Source organism: Fusarium subglutinans (genome assembly GCF_013396075.1).
Source record: "Fusarium subglutinans strain NRRL 66333 chromosome Unknown NRRL66333_c0000268, whole genome shotgun sequence".
Lineage (NCBI taxonomy): Eukaryota > Fungi > Ascomycota > Sordariomycetes > Hypocreales > Nectriaceae > Fusarium > Fusarium subglutinans.
In genome coordinates, this window is record NW_023502331.1 from 38,891 (window position 1) to 57,522 (window position 18,632).

The window sequence follows — 18,632 nt, forward strand, 5'->3', positions numbered from 1 at the left end:
ATGTTTGTTTTACTTCTGTTCCTCAATTCAGGGTGTCCAAAAAGGACCGCAATGCCGCCATCTCATCAGTCTGGATCGCGGAGAAACCAGCTCGGAACAGCCGGCCCCAGACCGCGTCAGGGTCCTCCAATGCAGCGCTGTCAGTGAAACCTGGAGAGGCGACACTATCCAGAGTATTGACCCAGAGGGTGATTCCGGCGTCATGGAAGTGCTCTTTTATTGCATCGACCTGTGAGATGTCCCGAAATGAGGCTTCGCAGATTAATGGCTTCAGTTCGAGAGCAAGCTTGGCCTGTTCTCGCCAGTCATCATGCTCGAGATGAGTGCGTGCGATGAATACAACGCCATGTATGGTGATATTGGCTTTGATCCAGGCTAGATCATCCTCCGTCTTTAAATCAGCCCAGAAATCAACCTGTTTTTCGACGCCCATCTTCTGTGCATACGCCAGCACTTCTGGGATGACTTGACGATGCTTGATGTCGAGGTGGATGTAAATCTTATTGCGTGTGAGTTCAAAGACATCGCGTAAGCTTGGCACCTTTTCCTCGGTGAATGGATTGTGAGGGCCTCCATCGCGGTTCCTGAGTGGAAGCGATATCAGTTCTTCCAAAGTCAACTCTTCTGGCGTCCTGTCGACTCCAGTCATTCGATCCAGGGTTATATCATGGAGTAGTACGAATTCGCCATCAGAGGTACGGCGTACGTCTATCTCAACAATATTGTAGCCAGCTTCTATGGCGCGTCGGATGGAAAGCAAGCTGTTCTCAGGAGCTTCAGTCCATAAGCCACGGTGGGCGACGATTGCACACTGGCGATGAGGATCGGCGATATATCCGGAATAGTTCATCTGTGTTGCGTCCATCTCATCACGGTTCCCTGATATGTCAAATGAGATTCAGACCGAAGAAGTCGGTGAGGGTGTGAAAGGAATGCAAATGTTTGTTTATTGGTGGCTTATTGGTGGCTTATTATCTAACTTTGTGCCGTCGTAGTCGTGGTGGGTCCTCGAAAACCAAGCAAGGCTGACCCTGCCTTCGTCTTCTAAATGTTGCCCTCAATAACTCAAGCAAAGACTTGCATTTCCCTGAATATATATCCGTCCTTCTTTCACGCTTACATACTATATATATGTCAACTAAATAGGTTGATCCCATTGCAAATCACACCAGGAACGGGGAATGCCTGTTCAACATGATGTGAGTGACGATATTTCTTTCAGATCTAAGTGGAATGACCAAGACCCTCTCGGGAAGAACAAAGCGGAAAGTGCTATTAAGCAATAGTTATCAAGTGTTGGTGTAGAAAGAAACGCTTCATGAATGCAGCATGCTAAATGACGCTTATTATATTCTAAGTGCGAGCATAACACAAGAAGCGAAAAGTCCTCTGCAACACAAAACTAGGTCTGTACCGGAGTCATGGTCTAAGATTCCTTCTTGGAAGCAGCAGCGGCAGCGGCAACTCTCCTCTTCTTAGCCATGGTGTTGAAGAAAGTTCCAAGGCAGAACCCAACCAAGCTAAAGAAAGGCGCCCATGCCTCTTTGGGTACGAACAAGGTTGCAATGGTGATCAAGACCGGGTGCATGGCGCACATAGCTTTTGTCATGGGCACCAAACCGGCGCGAACTGCAGCTCGAGCCTGTTCAGTTGTGCGCGCGCCAGCAATGACAGCCATTGATGCAAGATAGACAGTATTTTGGATGGGGAAAAACTGTAGCAAGTCAGGTAAGGAGCTGACAGCTATTGGTGGCGACAAGATAATCTACATACCAAGAGCATAGTGATGAGGTTTTGTAAGACTACTCGTCCTGGGAGACTTCGTTGTAGAGTCGTGTTGAGAAAGTGGGTCAGTGGTGCCGCGATACACGCACCATAAAACGCCATTTGGGGGACACGGGCAGTAATTGTTGGGCCGTGGCCAGGGAGCCCGTAGGCAAACCACGATGCTGTAATCTCGGTCAAGGCTGACAAAGACCCTTGAGTGAGCATCTTTGTCCTCAGTGGCTTTGACTGTAATTGTTTGAGATATGCCTGTATTGGGAGTGTCAGCTTTATCTACAGAGATACGAAGTACTCAAAGCATACACCGAGCAGCGCCTTGGCGTCAATTGTAGATTTGCCATTTGGCGAGTTCGTTAGATATGACATTTTGTTGGCGTGGCGCGACTTGTCTCCGGGGCGCAAGTGGGTGTGAGGCTGGATAAGATAGAGGCAGTTGATGAGAAGTGTCAAGTTGTCCTTGTTTGATGACGGATAGGAGAAAATTAATGATGCCTGAGGCTGAACATTGTCCCTGATTAGCCGTGCACATCAGCCGGCGCCTCGGTCCCAGCTCCCCAGTCCCGCTCCCCCTCTTATCGGAAGATTCCTGGGGAATAACAGAAGAAACATAGTTATTTCCAGCTAACCTAGACCTGAAATTTAAACAATAAATGCTGGAAACATCTCAAGGCCTTATTAAAATACTTACTACTAAGCTGAAATCTGTAAGCTTTTTATATACATGTAAAGATATTTCTATATTGCTGAAGTCCAAATAGGTGCAGAAACGGCAATGAGAAAGACGAGATTCATCGACCATGTTAGGGGCTTAATCTTTGGCTTTAGTAAACGCGATTTAACTAGCTAAATAAATAAATACGTCGACAAACGCGTGTATATTTAGGCCCGCTAGGAAACTATTGTGCAATGGCAAAGCCCGTAGACTTGCTAACATGTCGCCATTGGTTCTTAGTTTAAGAATTTCTGCATCTCTTGAATTATAGTGCACAGCATCTGGTGCGAAGTAACCACTTGGCATTCATTCTGTTTGAGTCCAGACGAACCTCTCCAACTGCAAGGATCAGGAAATCGGGGTAGATACCACATCTGGACTAGCCTAGCAAAGGAACGTGACATGCTTACTGTTCAAGGCGTTGGTCTAAGAAACGTGGTGCCCATGAAGAACCCAGGTGAGTACAAGGTACGGTATGCCGATCTTCCTTCGCCACCTATCAGCATGCTGTCCAGTCTTATTAGCTAACCTCCGGGAGTAAGAGTGCAGTAGACCTCAATATAAGGTATAGAGATAAACTCAGTAAGAGGTATCTTAATCTTATGCTAAGTTACCTGAATCTTGTTATCAGTTAGGAACTTAGTTCCGAATTTCCGAATTCTCTTCCCTTCCCCAAGCCACTGATTCCGAATGCACTGGCTTAGCTACCCCTCATTACAGTGGTCACGCAGGAGCAGCGTTGTTCAGAATGGGGGGTGACATTAAGATTTGCTCGTCAACAATACGTAGAGAAACACTGGCATACCACAAACCCCACAGCAACGGACATACATACTGCCGGCATTGGTACTCTCGCTTAATGACCGATCAATTACTAAACCATGCGCCAACAAATGCACTATCATGCCGATTTGCCGGGTGGCACGCCAGTAGCCAATATGAGGATCGAGACCACGCGGGAAGAGTTGGAGTCTCCCCACGATTGGTGGGCATTACGCATACTTCCCCATGGGGGAGCCAGGGTGCGGGGAAGAGGCTTCCCTCACACGGATTACCGGCATCCTAGACCAGCAAATATCAGGAACTGATTACACCTGGTTGGCTTGCTATAACCAAGGTTATCTTAAATGGGAGCTGTCTAGCTCACCCCCAGGTGAGTCGTGAGGGGAAAGTAGCTCTGAAAGTCGGTAAAAGCATCGGCAGTTACCTCGCTTCCTTATTTAATATGCAAGGCTTGCATATATGTGAGTAGATGTTAAATACAGCATGTGAGCAGTCTGATCCTGGTTTAACAGCCTACCGACATAGCAGTGAAAGAACGGGGACAGCAGTATCATCATGGAGATGAATTCCAATAATGAGGTATATCATTTGCAAACATCGATCGCAGCTTGCATGCTAATGGAGATCGCAGGAGATCCATGCCATCGAGGCAGAGCTCCATACCGAGATTCTCCCTGGCACAGAGATTATGAGAGATGTCGCTTCGCATCATTTTGTCAAGGACCGCTCGGGCTCCAATCGTGTCCTTATTCCTCAACCTTCAGACGACCCAGCTGACCCTCTCAACTGGTCACTCAAGTGGAAAATGCTAGCGATCACTGGAGCCAGCATGACCTCTTTCTTCCAAGGATTCGGGCCACTTGCTCTTGCACCTATGTTTGGGGATTACATTGAAGCATTTCACAGCACTCTAGCAGATGTTGTGCAGTTCACTGGAGTCTGTATCCTGGTTCTTGGCTTCAGCAACTTCATATGGTACGTTGGTGGCACCCAAGTCGAGAGGATCTTTTTCAAGCTGGGACAAACCACTAAGAAATGCCAACAGGGTTCCATTAAGCACTTCATTCGGCAGGAGACCGGTATACATTGTGTCTAACCTGATCTGCTTGGCCTCTATGATCTGGAGAGCTCGTGCGCAGACGTATGGCAGTTTCATGGGAGCTTGTGTGTACGTATTTATCAACAATAACTGGTATGACACTTTCTGACTATGATACAGGCTGAATGGAATTGGCGCTGGTCCGGCAGAGTCAATTCAACCTGCCGTCATTGCTGGTAAGCCATCACACTGAACATGTTGAGGTGTCCATATCTGATTGCTTGCTAGACATCTTCTTCCTACACGACAGAGGCAAGTGGAACACCTTATACTGGGTCGTATACATGGGTTCACTCATGATTGGCCCCATCATCGGCGGCTCCATGGCTCTCCACGTTGGCTGGCGCAACTTCTGGTGGTTCAACGTGGCCCTAGGTGCAGTTGTGGTGATCTACACCATCTTCCTATTCCCAGAGACCAAGTTTGTCTTTCGCATCCCCTTGAACACGCTGAATCATAACTAACAACCATCAGGTGGCACCGCCCTCATCCAAATGAGATCATCGAGCAGACCCGAGCGAACGAGAAGATGGAGGGTTCGGCCAAGGCTAGCCACGCCGAGGCCTCCAGACCTAACAGTGATGGCATAACAGAGCACGCCACCAGCACCGAAAAAGAAGGAACATCCCCAGAAGGATTTGCGGATCTATCAACAAGCGAGACGGCTGCAAGAGATCCATATCTCGGGCGAGGAAAGCCTGCAAAGTGGCAGTTCCGGTTCTTCCAACCCAACCCGCACCCTTTCAAGGCTATCCTTTTGGACCTATGGATCCCCTGGAAATTGTTCGCATTTCCCATCGTCCAATTCGCCAGCTTCGTCGTCTCTTGGAGCTGCTCTTCTTTCCTCACCATCAATCTAACCCAAAGCCAAGTCCTTGCCGCGCCGCCTTACAACTTCTCTACTCAGACCATCGGCTTTACCAATTTTGCTATCTTTGCTGGAGCCTTGATCGGCCTCGCCACTGGTGGTCCTCTGTCTGACTGGGTGGCCGCTAAGCTCACTGCAAGAAATAACGGTGTTCGCGAGCCTGAGATGAGATTGGTTGCCATGATCCCATTCGTTCTTATTATGTACCTTGGCAATATCATTGTCTCGGTTGGGTATGAGAACCATTGGCCATGGGAAGTCATTGTGCTCATTGGATATTCTTGCGCCGGCATCCAAGTTGCAGCCCTTCCCAGCATCTCAAGCACATATGCTGTTGATAGTTACAAACCTGTTGCTGGCAGCTTGTTTGTCAGCATCACAGTCAACAAAAATGTCTGGGGTTATGGATTTAGTAAATTCATTACGCCTTGGAGTATGAAGGCTGGGTAAGTGATCTACCAGTTTCTTTAATCGAACTGTTACTAATTCTTGCAGATTTATCCCACCTATCATGACCAACGGAAGCTTGGTTTTCCTCTGGTGTCTGTTCGGTGTTGTGTTCTACTACTACGGCAAGACATTCCGTCGTTGGACCAGGAACAGCAGTGTCCATAGGCTTTAGTTCTTTAGCAGACCTTGTAGTATTATTTAACAGGCATTCTATTTAAGTAATAATAACTAAATAAGGCTTTCAGACTCTATATATCTTAAGAATCATTGTATGTACAGATTTATTTAAAGACAGCATAAAGGTCGATGCTTCCCTACAACTCCTCGTGCAGTGAAATGAGCGATCCAGTTAGGCAGTTGAATCCAATAGACCTAACTTAGGCGCTCCTGAAAATAGACCAATAAAAATCCTCAAAGTGCCGGACACCAGATTATCGTTACCATCTTACCTAAGCTCGATTCCCCTTATCTAATATAAGCCACCAACATAAATTAGTCTCACCTCAGCCATTTCTTCTTCGCCAATTCAGGGTCTCTGGAAACCTCATTTGAAAACATTACCAGATAAACAAGCACTCCAGTTGTACAATGAGACAAAAGCACTTTTCGGAGAGAAGCAAGACAGGATGCATGACTTGTAGGCAACGACATATGCGATGCGATGAAGACCGCCCAAATTGGTACGTTATATCTATCCCTTGGGTCTCAGGGCGATTGGGCATGTTATGGTTTACGAATCTTGCACCCAATCCAACGCTCACAGCCTTTAATGAAAATTTTTAAATTTAATCTTTTACATTAGCTTCAATTGCACGAGTGCATCTCATGTTTGCATTTACGAGCCTACAAAAATTCCCAAGCGAGAAAAAACGGCCTCAAAACAACCGGGTGAAATCGCACCTTGGTCAATACATCAACACAGCACCTCGTTGCAGATAGCGAGTGTAGCGACTGCAGAAACGTCTAAAAGGTCGAGGGGTAGTCACTTGTCGTCGCACCGACCTTCGACCCTGGGTACACTCTACGTGTTTCCGATTGAGATGCCGCTTAAGTCCAAACATCTGCTACAGTATTGTAAGTACTAGATACCGCCATTTGCCGATCTCACGCTCTCTGTGTTTCTAAATACCTTTCCCTAGTCTCTCAGCTCCTGCCTGTTTCCGATGAATTGCTACAGTGTTCTTCGAGTAAAAGGTGAGACGGAGGCTGTTAAGGAAGATCTAAGATACGTTATGCTTATGTGATATCAGCATAGTAACTGCGATCAATAGCCCATGTGGCCTGCGAAATATCCTTATGATTGCCGCATTTCGACATGCATGGAACTACAGCAGTCTGGGCACTTTTAAGCAGACATTTCTATACCACAAAGCGCAGACCATGCGCTTGGTGAATGAACAGCTGCGCCCTTTCGCCTTCGTCCCATTTTGCGCTGATCATATTATCACGCTCTGTTTTTAGGAGGTTCGAACTATCCTTAAGTTCATCGCAAGGGACGATTTAAATAACGTGGTTGCAGTGCACCTTTGGCAATTTTGAGGCTGCCGATACGCATCTTATGGGGATGTTGTCGTATATGGAGACTAGGGGAAACCCCAAGGACGAGCAAGAAGCAATCGCCCATGAACTTTGCGACCGGTATTTCATCGTGTAAGTGAAGATTTAAAGATCCATGGTAGGTTCTGATTTGTTTCACAGCGCATATAACATGATTCAAGGTCTTAAGAGCAAGGTGGACGATTACCTTGCGTCACCTGCTGGAGCTGCATATAACTCTCGGTGTTAACTAACTCCCCAAGAGCTAGAGCAGCTTATTCCTGAATGGCATTCATATGAAGCGAATGGCGCTGGACTATGCCTCGAGGCCATGAGTCTCCTTCCTAGCTTTTTCGCTTCATTAGCGATCTGCCCGAAGCTTAACCCTGTCAATCCATCCCACGTTATTAGTTGCCTCAAAGGCATTACTCGTATCTTTGAGATGAGAAGCTCTTGCAAGCGCGGTATCTTACATGATGCTTCGCTATATGAGCTCTGGGACCATGGAGACCCTTCCAGGCTTTTTTCTGCAGTCGTTGAAGCTCATATCGAGTCATGCTTACTAGCCTCCGCTGTCGCCAATGGGCCTCGTGCGTATCTGCAGTCTTCATGGACTGGGATCATCGTCACGTCAGGAATGTATCTGAACAGCGTGTTGGGTGTTTGGAATTCGGGGCAACCTGAACAAGATCAGTTGCTTCACTACATCCTGCGGTCTAGCTTCCAGGATTTAAAGACATGTTTCGCAGGATCAGATATGCACAGCCCTTCATCGAGGGAGTTGATATTCTGGAAATTGTTTGTTTCGGCCTTTCATCTTGCTCGTGCTAGGTTAGAAGAGTGCAATGCGTGGACTGATAGTCTGAACCTCGAGTTCAGAAGTATGATACGAGTTATTGCAAGGGAAATGAATATGCTGTCATGGCAAGACGCAAGGACTAGTCTTGCTCAAATAGTTTGGCCAGCGGGTTTTGACAGGGAAGATCTGGCGAAGGCTTTGTGGGACGAGACAATGGCGGCCAAGTTGGGAGACTAGAGAGGTGGTATCAAGTCTATTGATGTTAAGGAATGGCGATTATGAACAAGCCTTTTGATATAAAGAGCAGGTTTACATTTGCGTCTTAGATATTATACAGCTATCAATAAAAACCCAGAGAAGAAACCTCCTAGCAAGCTAGAGAGAACGAGGTGAAGGTGTCTCCTGTAAGATCAGTCGAACCAAGAGTAGTAAGGTCTGTATATTCCAGATCACTGTTATCAACATCCAGACTTCTCAAGATTAGGATTTCCATCCATTCTTGGCAACCATCACGCTTACCCGACGATAATATTCTAAACATTAGCCTGATCGCAGTGACCTAATCTAAAGCTCACCAAATACAGTATATCTAGCATTTATGCTCATCGAAGCTAAAGATTAATTAATTGTCGCAGATACAATAGTCAGAGGGGAGGCAGCATCCAGTCTTGTCTAGATGATGCGCCTTCTTTTTGGCTTTATAGGTGCGCCTTCTACCGTGGTCAACTGAAACAGCCTTGGCACTCTGAATAATTTGTTTTCGCACCTTGTTGGATATGGAAATATCTAATAATATCTGGATGATAATTTAGCAACGTTACATGGCTAGCGCTATACCGCTTCTGGACGGTTAGACGGCTAGTGTTTAGCGCCAATATCGGTTTGGGGGCCGCTGAGTTGGTCTACATCTCTTACAGCCAATGACTCCAGCTTCCGCCCTGTTCTCTTACATGGTTGGCATTGAGTGACATCTGAAGTCTCTCTGATACGCTGGAGATGCCAGCCGTTGACGAAAATCCTGCTTCCTGCTGGAAGGCATTTAGTAACTTGAGGGCAATGCTGCTGAGAGGCGGTATGGAAATTGCATAAAGTCGTGTCTGAGGAGAGACCAGTGATTGTAACCACTCTCAAATACTACAACTTTCAACATGGTCAACATCACTTGCGCCGCTCGAGAGGCCATTTTGGCATATAGTGGTCTTATCGCCCTTGGTGGAGATTACACCTACCCTCTTTCTGACCTTTCTCTCAAAGTCTCATCCTTTTTCCTTCCCAATTACACTTCCTTTACTCTGGGAAAACCCAGCATATCACCGAATGAATCTACGGTTGCTGAGAACTTCGCTCTTCTGTATACTGATTGGAGGGACAATGGCCCAGGCATGCATGTGACTGTGGACGATTATCGCGTCGAAGTGGTATCAAATGAATCTGCCGTTTGTTGGTTGACCTACCGTATCCCACCTGATGACGAAAGATTGGAGGGGTGGGAGTGGACCAATGTTTACGGGTTTCGAATTTGGAAAGGGTTGGCTAATGGGCTGAGTGGTGGTTGGGAGTTTGCCATTGGAGATGAGGAGTATCAGCAATACGAGGCAAGGTTTGGAAAGTAGTCGAGCAAAATCAGCTCATGCATGCATGGATCAAACTTGGGAAGTGTTAGATCGGCTTTAACAGTGTGTTATATTTTTGTTTGCCTGCAACTATCCTGTAATAAGGTGTAATCTCATAATAAATCAAAGCAACCCTGGCCTCTAAACCCAGCGTCTTGAGGTGTAGAGCGGTTGGCTTGACCCTCTTGGGGGCAGATCAGACTATTTCAGGACAGATAGGCGGCTAGTTCACTAGCGCTTATGTCTTTCAGGTAATTTCAAGGCAGGCGTACAGGATATGATTATGATTGGACTCACGCGTTTTACCACTGCGAAGAACTTTTGTTTAATGCCCGACAAATCACGTACTTATAAACACAAGCCGAAATCTTCATTGATACTACGGTACCTGTGTCCCTGGCCCTGAAGGCTATGTGATGTCATAGCCTATAGGTTTTTTAATCATACCAACACCGCTAAATGGTTAAATTCTTCTCTTCCTCCTTACGTTTCTTACATGATCTTCTGGATCCCCTCTTTTAGGACAAAGCAATTGCTTCCGCCGTTCATTTCCAAGCGACTATCGTATAAGTGATCTCACCTTCACTATGAGGTTTGATAGACTGTTTCTCTCGCTATATCTACTTAACACAACGTTGGCGCAAACCTATTACTTTCCAAATGGAAATAAGGCTCCCAAGCAGTACAAGCCATGCGGTTCTAGCAACACAACTTACTCAACTTGCTGCTCAACAGATCAAGATGATAAATGTTTGCTTAATGGCCTGTGTTCGTGGTCTGATCACTACGACTATCGAGCTGCCTGTGCAAGCGATGATTGGAGTGGATGCCAAAAGATATGCCCGATGAGTTAGCGACCGTACCCTCCAACACTCTCGACATGTAACTAATCAGGGTCTCAGAGAAAAACAATACATGGGTTCAAGTCAAAGAGTGCGCGTCGAATGAATACTGCTGCAACTTGGATCAACACAATGATTGCTGTAAAAACAATTCGGATCGCTTTTCGCTGCGAGCTCCTCCTCTCCATGCTGATCAAAAGAAGCCAGGAACGCCTGCTGACGTTATAGCTGGCGCAGTAGTTGGAGCAGTTATTGCCATTATTATCCTTACTGGTCTGGGATTTTGGTCCATTCGCCGAAAGAGACAAGGGAGAAGTGATGACAACACGATTATGACTGATCAAGGAAATGAGCACCCTCCAAAATATAGCCCCGCATCTGGTGAAGCGATTATGGAAGTTGACGCAGGTCCGGAAACTGTCTTAGTGGAGTCTGATGCGCAGCCTATACAGCCAAGGGTTCTCCATGAGCTGCCAGCTTAAGTCATAGTATCAAGTTACGACATGAGTCATAACAAGGGGCTTATACAGACTACTAAGATATATAATTTACCTCTCGAAGCATTTAGCTTTAAGTCGACAAAGCGAAGCAGTAAATAACTATAATATCTTAAAGACTAATCACCCTTGGAACCTAGTGCTAAATGACATCTCTTTCCCTATTACTATAACTCCTTTTTAGAGATGTCTCATGTAAGGTGCCTCCATGAACAAGGGAGGGTATGTGATTTGCATAGAAGAGCTTTTATATAATCTTCTTGAATGCTGGATTAAAGGCATTGAAAAGTGGCAAGAAACTGTTTAAAGGGAGAACCGCCATTTATCACTTTCGACTGCTGCTTCAACTTGTCCTTCTTTTAACTGTCCCTTAGCCGCAAGTTTCTTGTTAAGCCATAGATACTGCATGTTGGACACAATCGCAAATACCAACGCAATGGATGCAAGCGTGAGGATAACTGTAAAGCCTGTCCTATACAATGGCGCATCGTGTGCCTGGAAGATCTGAGCACCTGCGAGACCAGCCGCGTTGGCAGTCATGATAAGGAGAGCCATGGTGATGGACCGTTCTGCTGGGTTCCGAATGTTGACAGCAAGCCACGAACCGTTCAAAGGATGGGCAGCAGATCCCCAGATCGTACTAAAGACGAGGATGCCATACTTGAGATCGCGGTTGGTGCTTGTGACCAATTGCCTAGTCGCGAGACAGAAAGAAAAACTCAGGACAGTCGCGATAAGAATTAGAAAGCCTCGCCTCTGAGTCTTGTCTGCAATCCATCCAAACGACAGATTTAGCACAATGACAATCCAACCGCCAACAGATGACAGTGCGTTTGCTTGGAGACGATCATAGCCGTAGCTTGCAATGATGGACGGTTGATATGTTCCGAGTGGTGAGATAATAGCGATGCAGCAGAAGGACACGGTCAGCTGCGGGTAAATGCACCACCTAGAGAACGCGGCCTTGATATCAACCCACTTGACATATTTGTGTCGTTGGGCTTGGGTGGGATTGTCGATGGTAACGCGGTTGGTGAGGATGTGGATTTCTCGTGGCGTGAAGTACAAGTGACCAAAAATGTTTGACGGATTTGCAGGAGAGTTTGGCATGAGGCAAGCGAAAACAACACCGACGACTATTGTGATGATTCCCTCGAGAAGGAACATCCACTGCCACCCAGACAGTCCAGCTATTCCTCTCATCTGAAGGATGCCATATGCAATGAGACCACTTGCCGCTGAAGCAATCATATTGCCGAGAAAGAAGGCAGTGAAGCGTCTGCTAGTCTCATTGCGTTTGTACCACTGCGTCAGAGTGTACAAGCCAGCAGGAATGAAGCCGGCTTCCAAAAGGCCAAGCAGCAGTCTAGTAGCATAATATGCACCGACGCCTTTTCCTTTGATGAATGCTTGGAATGTGGCGACCAAGCCCCAGCAAAGGATCTGGCAGCTGATCCACTTCTGAGGACCCAAGCGATACAGAACAAGGTTGCTCGGCAGTTCTAGCAGTACGATTCCCAAGCTGAGTAGCTGGTTTCCGACGTTGAACTGGTATTGAGTGATGCCCACTTCGTGGAGGAAGAAGTCTGTGAGAGCGTTGCCGATGTTGCCGCGGTCGAGCTGTAAGACGAAGAAACCAGAGATAAGCAGAGGCATGATGAGTAGATCTAGCTTGCGAACAAGAGCACGTTCTTCGGCTTCGGACCAATCAATGAGTGACTGATGCTCAGGGATATTGGAGTCATCATCTCGACCAGAGTTGTGTTCATCCACAGTGGATGGAACGGATTCCTTTTCGATCATCATGTTTGAGCGTGGAATTGAAAGGAAAAGGTATTTCTGAGTGCTGAAGCAACAGTATTGTACAGTCGCTCATGACACAAGACAGACACCGGGATATATAACTCTTACAACAGCTTCTTTTACATTTCGCAATCAAGACGAGGCATTTCGCAATACTCCAACTTTCAGTCTATTGCAACTATGTCTTGGTCAACTCCCCGAGCAGCTGAACAAAACGATCTGTAATACCCTGCAATAATGGAAGTCGCTGCGTTGTCGAATCGAGTCAACCAATGAGGCCATGAACCGAGCGACAGCCCGGTCTCTGTGGCTCGCTTAGCGTTATCATGGGTGAGGGCTAGCTCCGATGTGTCAGACGCCATCGACATGTGAATCTTGCGTGCTTGGAAAATATTAAATCTGGGGCCAATGGAAGCATCATCCGAGGCACACCAAAAGCTGGAGTTGGTTAGTGAGTGGGGGCGTTGTCTTGACAGTTACATTTACGGATACAACCAACTCCTTCACCCGTACTCCCCGACAAATATCTTAAAATGCCTGTTTGCCGGTCTCAGTGGGGGCCTCGTGGCAGACGGCGATACCAGTCGTAGTACGTGTGGATTGCTTACATATATAAAATACCTCCTTGTTCTGATTCAGCAGTAGAGATAGTCGACCCCAGTCTCTCTACACGCGCCCTTGAACTCCCCTACATTCTGATTCTACTCTGCAATCATGGTTGTTGCAAAAAGGCCCAACTTCCTTATCATCGTTGCCGATGACCTTGGCTTCAGTGATGTAAAGCCATATGGTTCCGAGATAGACACCCCTGTCTTGGACCGCCTCTCCAAAGATGGCATACGCACGACCAACTTCCATACCGCCCAGGCGTGCTCACCCACGCGAGCAATGCTTCTCTCTGGGACAGACAACCACATCGCCGGACTTGGTCAGATGGCTGAATTTGCCGAGATGAAGAAGAACCTCACTGGCAAGTATCCTGACTACGTCGACAAGCCTGGCTACGAAGGCTACCTCAACTGGAAAGTGGCTGCTCTGCCTGAGATTCTTTCCGACGCAGGATACTTGACTCTCATGTCTGGAAAGTGGCATCTAGGAATGACTCCTGACGTGTCACCAAGTGCAAGGGGCTTCAAGAAGAGTTTTGGTTTCTTGCCTGGTTGTGGCAACCACTTTAACTACGAACCGCAATTCGAGGCTGACCAAGATACTATGCTGTTGACCTCGGATGGATTCTGGATGGAGAACCAAAGTCCAGTGGATAGAAAGAAAGACCTACCCGAAGACTTTTATTCTACCAATTTCTTCACAGACAAGTTGCTTGATATGTTGAGCGACAGAACCAAAGAGGAAAAGGAGCAGCCCTTCTTTTCGTACTTGGCTTATACGGCGCCACATTGGCCAATGCAAGCGCCCCAACATGTTGTGAACAAATACAGTAAGCTCTTAGTACTTGCCGCCGCCAAGCGTCCATACTGATGTACCCAGGCGGAAAATATGACAACGGCCCCGACCAGCTCAGACTGGCAAGGCTGGCCAGATTGAAAGAGCTGGGTCTTGTGCCAGCTGATGTTGAAGCAGCTCCTCCTGTTGGCTTCGAAGCTGGTGTGAAGTGGGAAGACCTCACTGACCACGAGCGAGCTGTATCGGCGAGGAAAATGGAGGTTTATGCAGCAATGGTCGACCTCCTTGACCAGAACATTGGGAGAGTCGTCGATGCACTTGAAGCATCTGGTGAACTTGACAATACTTTCATCCTGTTCATGTCAGACAATGGCGCAGAAGGCTCTACGTTGGAAGCTGCACCTGTTGGTCACCCTTATTCATGAATCCGGAAGATAAAACTGACTGTGATGCTCAGCTCTTATCGTCGTTCAAGACGCTTGGTGAACTTATAGCTGCACATTATGACAATAGTCTCGAGAATATTGGAAGACACGATTCGTATGTCTGGTACGGCTCTCGGTGGGCATGCGCTGCTACTGCGCCTTCTCGAGGATTCAAGGGATGGTCAACCGAGGGCGGCATTCGCTGTCCTTGCCTTATACGCTTCCCTCCAATTTCATCGGCTCCTGGGACTATTTCTCACACCTTCACAACAGTCATGGACATACTGCCCACCATCCTTGACCTTGCACAAGTGCAGCACCCAGGTAAAAGATTCAGAGGTCGAGAGGTTGTCGTTCCCCGAGGAAAGTCATGGGTCGACCATCTCTCATCTCCTACAGAGCATCCAAACGTCCATCAAGATGCAGATCATATACATGGCTGGGAGTTGTTTGGTAATCGTGCCATCCGTAGGGGAAATTGGAAGGCAGTCTTGTTGGCAAAGCAAGGCGGCGACAATTGGGAGCTATTTGACGTGGAGAAGGATCCAGCTGAGCAGCATGATCTTTCCAAGAAGAGGCCTGAAGTCTTGGAAGAAATGCTGGTGCATTGGGCTAAGTACGTTGCCGAGACGGGGCTAGTGGAAGACGCGTTCTGAGGGAACGATTGCGTGATTGAGGTCCACAGTGGTGTTGACGACTGTGGACCAGATCCCTTATCACCGCCCAACTTAGAGTAGTATTTCATTTCAATTACCTGCTGATTCCATGTAAAATCGTCCAAATGACCTATAAAAAGACACGCACTGGTTGCCTGCAGTGCAAGGCGAGAAAAGTCAAGGTGATAAACAACGTCGGCTCACCGAGTTGAACAATCGCTCACAGCCATTGTAGTGTGACGAAGCGATTCCATGCAAAGCCTGCGTCCGTCGTAGTTCGACATGTAGCCTTACAACCCAAGAAAGGTCATCTCGAAGCAGGACGCAATCGCCACCAAACAAGGCTCTGGAACCAACCACCGACATCACTCATTTCCAGCGAATAGCCCCATCTCCAACATATGGCTTGACTGCACATGATAGAGAGCTGCTATGCCACTGGCACCAAGTTGCTCACAAGGCCATTGTTCATCAACGAGGATCGGAGGACCTTTGGCAACACGAAGTTATTCACCTTGCATTCGATCATCCAGTTATCCTGAATCTCGTACTGGCTATATCCTCATTCGAACAAGCGCACACTGCCCATCTATCACTGCCAAGCGCGCCAGGAGATCGGATACGACGGGACATTTACGCTTCTCTAGGACTCAAGTATTCTCAGGCCGCCGCAGGGATGATGAGACACGCAGTAGCGAGGGCCAATACCGATAACGGCCCCGTATGTCATCTTGCCTCTGTTCTCATGATGATCAACTCCTATGCCCAAGGCTCGGTGAAAGAGCTTCTACGGGCCAAGGACGAGCCTTCTACCATGCTGAGTGACCTGCTTGTCACTTGCAGGCTCACGAGAGGCGTCAGGGCTATCGCAGAAACATATGGCGTCATACGACCAGATCGTCACGAGCTTATACTCTTTGTCTCTGAGGGCGAACCGCCAGACCATGGGCCCCTCGATCCCGTTCTCAACATGCTTGATTCTTTAACATTTCTAGAACAGGTTCAGGATCCGGGCGTTAAAAGAATTTGCCAGGGCGCTTTAGATCTGATGAAATGGCTCATAAGAAAAGCGCAAACGTCAGAGTGGTGCCCAGCACATCGAGCATCGTTGCAATGGATTTGCTTAGTTGGGAAAGATTTTATGAAGCTTGTTGAAGATCATGAGCCTGCAGCTCTTGTATTGCTCTCGTATGGCTGCTTTCTGGATAATGGAAAGAGTGGTAATGACTTTGCAACCAGAGGGTGGAGAGAAGGTGTTTGTGCTGAGATTAGAAAGATTATTGGTTCGGACTGGTTATGGGCAATTTCAGTATAGTAGTATTAAGACCCTCTTTAGGATATACATTTATGAGAACTCCTGAAATAATCTTATTTAATGTTATACTTTGCAATTATCTTCTATATAAGATAAGCCTGAACGAATTAACGATCTCGGTTATATCTTTGTATTTAGCTCTTGGCTATGATACAAGCATATTATATAGCTAAAGAATAGCTAACTTTACGTATTTGAACTCTCTTTTAATTACTGAAACTCCATTATTGATCTGACTTACATAACACCGATAACGTTTGCTAGGAACCAAGTGTGAAGGAGGCTGAACCTGATACCCTCGATTGGATATACTAAAAAGCACCAAGACAATATCCCTGTATTTTTCCCAACTCACATCCCAGCATACATGTTCAAGCTATCCTCTGGCAAAGAACCGTCCTGCTGTATCAAGTGACGACTAGATATTTCACGAATCATCAGCATTAGGCCCATAATGAAGTCGTTATTTATTACCCATGCTCAACCTGCAGCAAGTTCCGTAATGCCAAGGAAAGTGGCGCAACAAATTGCAATAGTATGACAATAGTTTGACAATAGTAATCAATAGCCTCTTGGCTTTATTTGATTTCTCAGCTACACACTTAATCTCAATTAAACTGTTAAGAAGAACCCAATTCCCCCCTTGAAAGTTCCTTTACCTTCTCTTCTGCACTCCCCTTAATTTTTGAGAATTCGTTAGGCCACGGCCACGTCCACTCTCTTTACCATGGGTATTTTGACGCAGTATCTCATTGTTGCGTTGCTTTCGGCTTAGCCACGTGTTATCTATGCAGGGCCATGCAAACCATTAAGAACTATATTAACAATTAAGACTATTTACACTACTGTAATTACTAAGTTCTGTCTGCTAATTTAAGCTCTTAGCTATAAGCTATAACTATAAATAATATATCTAGCTAATAACTTAGATATTATATTATAATAACTAAATAATTACTATAGCTAAAGGCTAATATTAAGAAAACTTAAAAGATAACTTTTTAGCTAGCTATAAAGGTATATAAAATACTTTAACTTATTAGCTAAAAAAGGTTAGTTTAATACTATAAAACCCTAGATCTTTAAAATAGTAACTTTAATAAAAATAATTATTAGTATAAATTTACTCTATATATATAATACCTATAGATATAGTAATATATAATACCTATAAATATAGTAACTAATTTTTTATTATATTATAAGAAATTAATAATAAAAGCTATAGGCTTTATATAGTAAAAAGCTTTAATAACCTTTAAAGTATATAAACTAAAGTTATAAAATATAGTACTAATAGGAAATATAATAAGATAAGTAGTAATATTTTAATTTAGCTTATAATTCTTAATATTTATAGCCTTATCTATATAGTAATAGCCTTAAGTATCTTTTTAAAAATTATTAAAGTTATTTAGTAAAAAAGAAAAGTATAAAAAGCTTTTAATATAAACCTTAAAAACCCCTGTTTATACTAATAGTATACTAATATTCTAGGCGTAACGGTTACGTGCCCTATTATATAATTAATTAGCCTTTTTTACTAATTACGCTAATGTTATAACTTTAGGTCTTTAACTTTAGGCTTCTAAACCTATATAAAACTTAATATATTTTCCCCCTGCAGAACCCTGTAATTACCTCCTTTTTATACTATCCCCCTTATCTTTATTACTATAGTAAATTAAGCTTTAATAATACCCTCTTAGCCTACTACTTAATAGCCTTAAACTACTTATTATATAAGTTACTATAAATAGCTATAATAAATTCCATTTCCTTAGGCTTAAAATTTATCTTTTTAAATAACTTCTCTTTAAGCTTATTAAATGCCTTAATTTTATACTTAAAAAAGCCTTTATTAACTAGCTTATATTAAGGCTATATAAGCTTAGGGATTTTATAACTAAAAGATACCTGCTAGATATTAGTAATATTATATATATAAAACTAGTTATCTATAATTTTTAAAGCCTTATTATATAGCTTATTATAGTTATTTTTATAAAGGGCTTAGTTAATTATTTTATTTTTAATTATATTAA

At 45.1% G+C, this 18,632-nt stretch overlaps 6 protein-coding genes across 6 annotated transcripts; 3 read left to right on the forward strand and 3 right to left on the reverse strand.

Moving 5' to 3' along the window:
- Positions 1–22: 22 nt before the first annotated feature.
- FSUBG_12445 (glycerophosphoryl diester phosphodiesterase) lies at positions 23–850 on the reverse strand (the record flags this gene model as incomplete). The annotated part of the gene is made up of 1 exon (XM_036677234.1): positions 23–850. The coding sequence occupies one exon, from the start codon at positions 848–850 to the stop codon at positions 23–25; it is 828 nt and encodes a 275-aa protein (XP_036532092.1).
- Positions 851–1,426: 576 nt separating this feature from the next.
- FSUBG_12446 (uncharacterized protein) lies at positions 1,427–2,151 on the reverse strand (the record flags this gene model as incomplete). Its single annotated transcript, XM_036677235.1, has 3 exons — positions 1,427–1,714; positions 1,774–2,034; positions 2,089–2,151. The coding sequence occupies 3 exons, from the start codon at positions 2,149–2,151 to the stop codon at positions 1,427–1,429; spliced, it is 612 nt and encodes a 203-aa protein (XP_036532093.1).
- A 1,684-nt stretch (positions 2,152–3,835) lies between these two features.
- Positions 3,836–5,869, forward strand: FSUBG_12447 (HOL1 substrate-H+ antiporter; the record flags this gene model as incomplete). Its single annotated transcript, XM_036677236.1, has 7 exons — positions 3,836–3,859; positions 3,912–4,255; positions 4,326–4,448; positions 4,500–4,555; positions 4,608–4,800; positions 4,854–5,693; positions 5,743–5,869. 7 exons carry the CDS (start codon positions 3,836–3,838, stop codon positions 5,867–5,869), a joined length of 1,707 nt encoding a protein of 568 aa, XP_036532094.1.
- Positions 5,870–9,180: 3,311 nt separating this feature from the next.
- FSUBG_12448 (uncharacterized protein) lies at positions 9,181–9,645 on the forward strand (the record flags this gene model as incomplete). Its single annotated transcript, XM_036677237.1, has 1 exon — positions 9,181–9,645. One exon carries the CDS (start codon positions 9,181–9,183, stop codon positions 9,643–9,645), a length of 465 nt encoding a protein of 154 aa, XP_036532095.1.
- A 1,642-nt stretch (positions 9,646–11,287) lies between these two features.
- On the reverse strand, positions 11,288–12,790 carry FSUBG_12449 (nicotinamide mononucleotide permease; the record flags this gene model as incomplete). The annotated part of the gene is made up of 1 exon (XM_036677238.1): positions 11,288–12,790. One exon carries the CDS (start codon positions 12,788–12,790, stop codon positions 11,288–11,290), a length of 1,503 nt encoding a protein of 500 aa, XP_036532096.1.
- Positions 12,791–13,501: 711 nt separating this feature from the next.
- FSUBG_12450 (arylsulfatase) lies at positions 13,502–16,587 on the forward strand (the record flags this gene model as incomplete). The annotated part of the gene is made up of 4 exons (XM_036677240.1): positions 13,502–14,225; positions 14,276–14,595; positions 14,649–15,232; positions 15,579–16,587. 4 exons carry the CDS (start codon positions 13,502–13,504, stop codon positions 16,585–16,587), a joined length of 2,637 nt encoding a protein of 878 aa, XP_036532097.1.
- Between the last annotated feature and the right edge of the window lie 2,045 nt (positions 16,588–18,632).